The sequence below is a fragment of the Electrophorus electricus genome, chromosome 19, assembly GCF_013358815.1.
Source record: "Electrophorus electricus isolate fEleEle1 chromosome 19, fEleEle1.pri, whole genome shotgun sequence".
Classification (NCBI taxonomy): Eukaryota; Metazoa; Chordata; class Actinopteri; order Gymnotiformes; family Gymnotidae; genus Electrophorus; species Electrophorus electricus.
In genome coordinates, this window is record NC_049553.1 from 11,867,056 (window position 1) to 11,876,435 (window position 9,380).

At 44.0% G+C, this 9,380-nt stretch overlaps 1 protein-coding gene across 1 annotated transcript in view; it reads left to right on the forward strand.

Annotated features, from left to right (window-relative positions):
• Nucleotides 1-8,985, forward strand: part of angptl1b (angiopoietin-like 1b) — a 9,640-nt gene extending 655 nt beyond the window's left edge. The window contains exons 2-5 of the mRNA XM_027019034.2: nucleotides 4,342-5,180; nucleotides 5,873-6,066; nucleotides 7,526-7,796; nucleotides 8,023-8,985. Coding sequence (XP_026874835.2) covers nucleotides 4,388-5,180; nucleotides 5,873-6,066; nucleotides 7,526-7,796; nucleotides 8,023-8,210 — 1,446 coding nt within the window. The 5' untranslated portion in view covers nucleotides 4,342-4,387 and the 3' untranslated portion in view covers nucleotides 8,211-8,985. The remainder of the gene's footprint in view (nucleotides 1-4,341; nucleotides 5,181-5,872; nucleotides 6,067-7,525; nucleotides 7,797-8,022) is intronic.
• Nucleotides 8,986-9,380: the final 395 nt, after the last annotated feature.

Here is a 9,380-nt window from a genome sequence, read left to right on the forward strand (position 1 = left end):
TGTTTTGCAAAACTCAAAGTGACATGCAGTAAAATAGATTATTCAAACACAATGGATTTGGTTAAAACAATCAATGTGCACGTTAAACTGAAATGGAAGAGACGCTCGGTGTTGTGAAATATCTCAAATATCGTCCAGGAGATTATGTTTCTACAAAAAAGCCTGTCCTCCTTGACATATTATCTATATATGTAAGAGAATGTAAATGTGGGAACCATAAATCATCACTCCACATTATTCTCAGGTGCACAGAGACATGCCAGTCTCAAGAAATCAGGGTTTGTCAGTGGGACTATCTGCCTGGACCAGAGAAAAATTAAAGTAGCCTTTTTACATTCAGAAGGTATTTCTATTCTATTCTATTCTATTCTATTGAGGATCATTAAAAAAAAGCCAAACCTTGTTGACAAAGCAGGGAACCCAGCCAGGTTTAGCAGTCCTGCTCTGAGGGACACCACAAATACTGGCACCTCTGTACTTGTCAAACTACACACTGTCCAGATAAATTAATAGATTCATCCATTAATAAACCAATGTTGACACTCCTAAACATGGATTATCAGATATTGGTTTCTGCACTTGTGATTAAATTTCACCTGGGAGGAGATTAAAGGTGTAAATGTTGTTAGATACAGAATTTCTCCAGTGAAACATTGACAACACCTCACAAAAAAAGCAGTGCAGAGAGTACAGATACGCCCTGCAGCCTGTCACTACTAATCTCTCTTTCTCTCTCTTTCTCTCCCGCTCTCTCCCTCTCTCTTCTCCTTTCCTCTCCACTCTCTTTTTCTCTCATTAAAAATAAGCTTTATGTCGTGGAGCTCTTCACCACCTCTGGAGGTGAATGGTAAGAGGGGAGAAGTGAAGGTCATTGTGGCCATTCCTGTCCAGTGAGACTGTGGTCAGCAGCAGAGAGGACAGAACCTGGTCTGGGTGACCAGAGTAGGGGAGGCAGTTACAACTGCCCCTCATTCACTCTCAACTGCCCCTTTAATGTTCAAATATGAGAATGAAAAGTGGGAACAGGATAATTACCCAACAGGGCTATGCACCCACCTTACAAGAGCAAGGCTTGAGTGGGTCCTTTCCTGGTGTGCATTGTTTTGTTGTCATTTTGTCTACACTGTGGCATTCCATGCAGCAGGAATATCGCTTGACTGCCAGTACTGCTTCATTTAACTTCTGGACCACATCAAAAACAGTGTGGCTGATGGCTGACGTCCACACTGCATATATTCTGACTATATACAAAACAGGCTGTTATTTTTGCATTCTGCTTTTACACTTTTAGTACAAGCTACTCCTATTGTCCTGTTTATGTTAGACATCCTGCTGTTAGGGAGTATCTGTGAGGATCCATGAAGGAGTGAACATCTGGGCTGGAAACTGTCACTCTTGCACAGTTCTTGGGTTGGAGAGCTTTGGGCAATGGATTTACATGCTGTGTGTGTCCCCCTCTCACAAACAGCGTTCTTCCTTGGAGGAATGTTCTGCTAGCTCTCATCAATACTGGAGTGGTTCTGCTAGCTCTCATCAATACTGGAGTAGTTCTGTTAGCTCTCATTAATACTGGAGTGGTTCTGCTACCCCTGATTAATACTAGAAGTGTTCTGCTACCCCTGATTAATACTGGAGTAGTTCTGCTACCCCTGATTAATACTGGAGTGGTTCTGCTACCCCTGATTAATACTGGAGTGGTTCTGCTAGCTCTCATTAATACTGGAGTGGTTCTGCTACCCCTGATTAATACTGGAAGGGTTCTGCTACCCCTCATTAATACTGGGGTGGTTCTGTGGAAGTGCCATATGCTGTTTATGAAGAGTGGGCTACACCTCATGTTGGATTTCCTACCGTTTCCCTCTCTTCTCTTTCTCTCTCTCTCTCCTCTTCCTCTGGGACTTCTCTCCATCATTCTTTCTACCCTGTTCCTCCCTCTAGAGCAGTAGACTAATAGGTCTTATTTAGCACTGAGAGAATGGATGCTACTCCTTTATAATCCAGTTCAAGTGAAACCACAGAAGAACTCACACAACAGAGCAATGCTATTTAAGCTATTGGTCCTCCTCTGCACTATACACTATACACTTGGAAAGAATAACAACCACAAAACCTATGGTGTTTTATAATGCTGTGAGTGGTGTACCGATTAACTCTGTTTTTCTATGTTTTTCTATGTTTTATAAAGGAAAACCCAAGTAAGTCATTTCAAATTGATCTTCAAACCACTGTATGACTTAAATGTATTTAATTAACAGGGTCAACTGCCAGTGTTGCCAGACCCAATTTACAAAATTAATAAAACAGATAATAAAATTTGGGATTAGTTACAGTCAACTGGGAAATCTGTTCAAATAATCAAATGAAGAACAGAGTAAGACTTTGACAGTTTATCCAATATTTTTAGAAATACGCAAAAAACTGACAAAGTTCTCACAGACCTTTTTTGTCAGTGAAAACTTTGTCAGTGAAAACTACATCGCTGCCGGACAACTACATCAACTTCATCAGCAAAATGACCTGCAGAAACAGAGGCCCAGCCAGCTGGAGAAGGGGGTCATGTTTCAAACACAAGTCCTTCATTTATTTCTAGTGAACACAAGTCTGCCACAGAGATGTGATGACTCCAGCATTTACAGCTTTCTACCTTGATTCATGAACAAGCTATCAGCATCTGCCTCTTCTCAGTGGTACAGAACCCAGACATTTTGCAGAATCCAAGACAGCTGGGACTTGTTTAGACTACTGCCAGTCTAATGCCGCCCCCCTCCCCAAATAAACTTATCTTAGCTTTCACATCGTATTATTAAAACAAATACGCTTTTGGTATTCCACCAGTAATACAATGCTAGTTTGTAATGTGATGGTTTATGAACGTCATCATAGATCTCATAGAAAGTAACTGTCTATAACTGAAAGTATCTGAAAGCAGCTGTCTGTAGCTGAAATCTGTCTGTAAACTTTTTTAAAATAGTTCACAAGTTTTTAAAAATTGGATTTTGATACCTTTTGATACCAAGATTAATAGAAAAAGAAAGGTTTTGACTAGCCTGAAAGTTGAGTAAGTTCAAAAGAGAACATGATGTATTTTCCTTGTCTCCTAACGATAACAGAGCCAACCTACTTTCCTTTGTCTCTGTTTTTGACAATGATGAAGAGAGGAGTTTCTCTGCAGCAATGATCTTGGCTTGGAAAATGTACTAAAGTCTTTCCCATCATAGCTTTTCAGACACCTCAATGGTCTGGACTGCTTAAAAACACTGCTCACTTCAATGCTCATTTTAGTTCTCTTTTTTTTTGGTCTGGTTGTTTATATGCATGTAACTGTCTCTTATTTCCACATGTAGTTTAGATACACATGTGCGTGTGCGCTTCTGAACTTTACTATCCGCACAGCTAATTTTGCGACACATGGCCAATCTCAGTGTATGTCACAGGTAATTACAGCAATTTTCCTAATGTGCTACACACAACCCTGAATTGGGATTTGGCGAGTTATGTTCGCCTCATTCGTTTTTTTTAACGAAGCACTGTCAAGACTTTGCCAGGTCTGCTCATGGAAAAAAGAGAGTGGGAGAAAGTAGCTTTTGGCTCAGCCAGGTGTCTTTCATTGAACCTTCACGAGCACTTTAGTTTGTGATCCTGGATCCCCAAAAATAGGCTGGACAAACTCACACATGCATTACTCATAGCTATATGCCTGCAACTTATTTCCACTTGAGAAAACACGCATCTTCCAAATGTCCCCATTTCAAGAAACAATAGACAGATAGAGAAAGAAGTAAAACTGAGACAAATCTGGGTTATGGGAGACCCTGTAGGAAATTCAATGACACCTACCCCACTTTTACCTACTTTGAATAATGTTTAAACTGCTGCCCATCTCTCTGTAATGGAACATGGAAACGCATGGGTCAAGCAGTTTGTTCTCAAATGAAAACCAGCAACTGCACTTCTTATCCACATTAAAGGATTTCACTGTGAGCAGATCAGTCGTTGGCCATTCTCGTCCATCTCCCAAAAAGTCCGTATCTTGCGTGAGTTGCACGTGAAAGCCCTAAACCACAGTCACTCTGGCAGGAGATGTGATACCCTGAGGTTGGGGTTCTCCATGTGGGAGGGGGCACCTTCAGGATGTGACCGCAGACTGTTGGTATGCCGTGGCCCCACCATGGTTCTGTTTCAGTGCAGAAGCTTCTTGGTAGTGAAACCACCTGAATCCTGAGGAACGAGAATATCACCGATGCGTGACAATGTGAGGAGGGGCTCTGCTGAGTGGTGTGTTTGTGTTTGTGCATGTGTGTATTATGCATGTGTGCGTGTGTGTGGTCTGTTCCGTTTAAGGTGACTGTGCCGGAGCATTCTGTCACTGGCAGCTGTGCGTGTTGCCATGGGGACCGTGGCCTGGGGCCTGTGCGCTCTCTTCTGCGCCTGGACATGCGGCCGGAGCGCCGGCCTGTCCCGCCGGCGGAGGGGCTTTGATGACCACAGTGCCGACGACCTTCCTAAGAGGTGCTCGTATACATTCCTGGTCCCTGAGCAGAAGATCACGGGACCCATCTGCGCAAGCCGCGGGTCCTCGCTGCCGGACAAGGAGCGTGTGACACGGATGGACATAGCAGATGTGCGGGAGCTGCTGTCCAAGCAGCGGCGGGAGATGGAGACGCTGCGCATGGTGGTGGACGTGGACGGCAACCTGGTGAACGAGATGAAACTCCTGCGCAAAGAGTCACGCAACATGAACTCGCGCGTGACGCAGCTGTACATGCAGCTACTGCACGAGATCATCCGCAAGCGTGACAACTCGCTGGAGCTGGCGCAGCTGGAGGCACGCGTCCTCAACGTCACAGCCGAAGCGCTGCGCCTCTCCTCCCGTTACCGGGACCTCGAGGCACGCTTCGCTGCTCTTGCCGGTGTCGTCAACAACCAATCAGTCCTGATCGGCGCCTTGGAGGAGAAGTGTCTGCACGTGTATGGCCATGGCAGGCAGGAACCGCTGCCCCCACCACTTGTCCAGGTGGTCCCCGAGAACATCCCTGTGCATGTGCCCCGCTTCTCCAATGAGATCCATATGGAACACAGCCGGGCTTTCCCCAGGGACAGAGGCTCGCGAGCGGGCCCAGCGCCCACCGGGAGCACCCTAGAAGCCAAGCAGCCAACCACCAGCAACTTCAGCTCGGAAGGTATGAGAGAAATAACAAAGACTAGAGTAATGAATTCAACATGTGTGGGAGCTCCTGACTTAGTGATCTCCTCAGCAGCCTGGTGGAGTGCATACTCACTGTTAGCATGTTAGCTGAACTCGTGAGAATGCAGCATTTCAGCAGATGCAGTCATAAAAATGCCAAAAAGCCCTTGTAAAGAAAGTTAAACTAATGATAGTCTTATCTGTAAGTAATATATACAATTAACAGACTCTGCTTTAAAGAATATTTTGGCATCGGTAGAAAAATCAACATCTTTCTTTCACTATTCCAGTTCTTGCACGTCAACTACTTTACACCTAAAAAGAAAACATAGCTTGTACATTTTTTGATTACATATTTGATTACAAGGTCTTGCATTTCTTGGTTCAACTGACTGCGAAGTATGTGATATTCACACTGTTTCACCTTGCCAGGTATTTCACTAACCATTCAGCAGTTTTTAAAATGTTGAAATATGGGTTTGTTTTTATTATATACATTTCCGCTATTCTTCTCCTTTGACTGTTAAAACATTTCTCTCAGCACTCTTACCTCCTAGATATAAGTACCAATAAGAAAGTTTGGAACTACCTTTCATTGGAAATAAGCTATTGTTTTAAAAATGTGCGATTTCTTTCAAATGTGCATAGTTCTGTACATTTACTTTCTGCTGTCCTTATTTTTTTGAGGTCCTTTCCTCGACTGCTTCCATGCAATGCAGGCAGGTCATGGCACCAGCGGCATGTACCTGCTGAAACCCAATGACAGTGAAAGGCCGATGCAGGCGTGGTGTGAGCATGACATGGATGGAGGAGGCTGGACCGTGATCCAGAGGAGGAAAGACGGCTCTGTCAACTTCTTCCGAAACTGGGAAAATTATAAGGTCAATTGGAAATCTCCCAAAGAGTGATCAGTATGTTTGGTCATCCATAGTAGGACGAGACAATAAAGTGTATCAGGTTTAGGAGGTGTAAAGAGTCAAGTGTAGAGCATAGGGCAAACAATGTCAAAATGCATTATTTTATTTTGATTTCAATTTCATATGTAAATGTAATCATTGATTTTCTATTGGTATGTATACTATAAAACCTCTATTTGGAATCAAACTAAACAACAACAAAGTGTGTAGGTTGCACAAAACTTGACAAACAAACCTCCAGGTTGGCACACCTGGGGAGTAGGATGGTAGTAAATAAAGGTTCATTTTTACTCTGCTCATGCAATCCGTTACCAATACCGCTTACCTAAGTCACTTCATGACTTTACAATCAGACCTCTACCAGGTCATTCCCATCCTCCCTGTTATGCCAACATTCAGTGGTAGGAAATCACATATTAAAAGCCCCATACATACATCACCAAGAGGAGTGAGAGAAAAGCTGCTGAAGCCAGTGAAGTAATTATCTTGATCTGACTTAAAAGATCTCATTGCTAAGATATCTGAATCGGTGTCAAGAGTATAAATAGATGCATTTGGGAATTCAGTCAGAGAATGTTGTCCGCACTGCCAAATAACACACTCATAAAAATTTGCTGTGCAAAATTCCAGTGTCTTTGTACACATAAATTTATACATTTCATTATTCTAAAGAGACAGAGCTGAGATTCACTCCCCAAAGAAAAGACACAGGGGAAGACACACACTGTGATGAAACACACACTGTGGTGTGTTTTTTTTCCAGTTGGTGGTTGCATTTTAGCTGGTACACCACACTGTGAGGACAAGATGGATGTTATCTAAAGTGACCTGTGTGATTGAGTGTTTGGCTGGTCTCTGCCAGGAAACTGGCGCTTCATTATTCTACCCAACACTGACAGCTCGCAACTCTTTTGGCCTGCCTCGAAGGCAAACAGCAAGGGAAGAGGCCGCTAGAAAGTTATTTTTCCCCTTCCCAAATGCTAATGGAAAAACTTGTTTGGAATCAATACATCTGAGTTGCTTCTGTGTCGTCAGCGGAGGGTACTGGTCAGAAGCTGAGCCCACTTATGCAACATGGACATGAGCAGGACAAACACGCTCCAAGATTTGTTAGCGGTAGAAAGGCAACTCAAGTAGACTGAGGTGCCAGCATTTTTCAAGATGGGTTTCTGCTTTAAAGTAAGAAGTAGCAACTCAGCGATTAAGGAGAAAGCCCATGCTACTTCATTATGTGTGCACTTTCCCCCATTGCATTGTTCATGTGCCAGAGAACTGTTCAAACTATTCAAACACATGAGCATGGAGGTTCACAAAAAGCCAGTCAGCCCTGCTCAACAGTACAGGGCTTCCGGTTCAGTCCCAGGCCTGTGTAACACAGCACCATTAAAAAAATAACCCCCCCTTCCTTTACGTTTTCTTCCAGAAAGGCTTCGGCAACATAGATGGAGAGCACTGGCTAGGGCTGGAGAACATTTACAACCTCGGCAGGCAGGGAGACTACAAGCTGCTGGTGGAGCTGCAGGATTGGATGGAGAAGAAGGTGTATGCGGCATACAGCAGCTTCCACCTGGAGCCCGAGTCCGAGTCGTACCGCTTGCGTCTGGGCACCTACCAGGGGAACGCTGGGGACTCACTAACCAGTCACAATGGCAAACAGTTCACCACCCTAGATCGTGACAAAGATGCCTTTTCAGGTTATTAATGGCTAAATCTCTCTCTCTCTCTCTCCCTCATTCATTCATTTGCACATATTTGTTTTTTTATACCTTGTCAGGACATAAGGTCATATATGTGAAAACCATAAGCCTCACTCAAAACACCAAAAGTAAATGAAACATTACTTTTGTCTATAATAATTTTTGTCTTGCTTCCTCTTTCACCCTGTCTCTCTCCCTCTACCGGACTGTCTCACTCTTCTAGGTAACTGTGCCCATTTCCACAAGGGTGGCTGGTGGTACAATGCGTGTGGGCAGACCAACCTGAACGGCGTGTGGTACTCAGGTGGAGTCTACCGCAGCAAATTCCAGGACGGCGTCTTCTGGGCCGACTACGGGGGAGGCTTCTACTCCATGAAATCTGTGCGCATGTTGATCAAGCCCATAGAATGAAGCAAGAGCCCAGCTAAGGCTGAGCACTGCTGAGCATCGCGTCTGCAGGGGACAGAGCCCAGTCCCTCATTCCCTTTTCACGTCTGTGTAACAGCTCGATGGCAGGCCTGATCAGCCTTATCAGAAGGGGCTCTGCTCCCGGGGGATCCTGCAGAGTGTAGCGGCTAGGCACATGCATGTTCTGCTCATTGCATCCTGGCTTTGATCCCCAAAACAAAGCTACATGCAAATTTGACAATCTACGTAAAGGGCCCATATCCTACATTGTTCTTTATTTTATATTGTTCCTTGATGTCCACTTACAATGTTTGTGTGGCTTCGGGTTTCACAAACAGTCTTAAGGTTTTTTTTACACAACCATTTTGCAACCTCTATTTATCCCCTTGAATTAAATAGACTGTTCCTGTTATGTGCCTTTAAAATGGAAATGAGATAAATGAGCTCGGTTCTGATTGGTTGCCATGTACTGTGCCTCATTCATTGAGCGCATTCAAAAAGCACTCAGAGCCGAAACGCACCTGAGAACTGCAATGTAAGTGGGCGGGGCTACATTGCTGCACGCTGCATTGGCGGCAATATGTAATTGAGCTTGTTCTCATGACATCAGAAAAACATTTCAAATGTTTCAAAACTGGTCCATATATAGAACGTATGGACTGTATGGACTGTATGGACTGGGGCGGGGGTGAGTGATGTGTTTTGAAACTTTAACAGCATTTACATATCTTCAAAAGTGTTTATTTCAATAAAGTGAAGGAAATTCCATTTTCCATGATAGGGGCCTTTAAATGAACACCAACACACACTGCACTATGGTGATGGACTGCTTTCTGATGTTGAGACCAAAGGAAAATTAAGCATGTGCTACTACTATTCAGTAAATGAAGACACATGTACATTATTCTGACAATATTAGACAAAGAAAAACAGGGGGACGTCATAAAACGAAACCCCCATTTCCCCACTGGCAGGGAGAGCAGAACGGAGGCGGAATGTTGGAACCAGGTAAGAAGTTATACAAAATACGAAAAATAACTCCTTCAGCTTCAGATCAGAATAGTGACATCACCGTGGAGACGGCATCCACTGAAAAACAGCCCCACTTGCTGTCAGTGTGACGAGTTGCGGAATGACGAGCTGGACTTCAGAGAAGCCCATGGGAGATGTTCA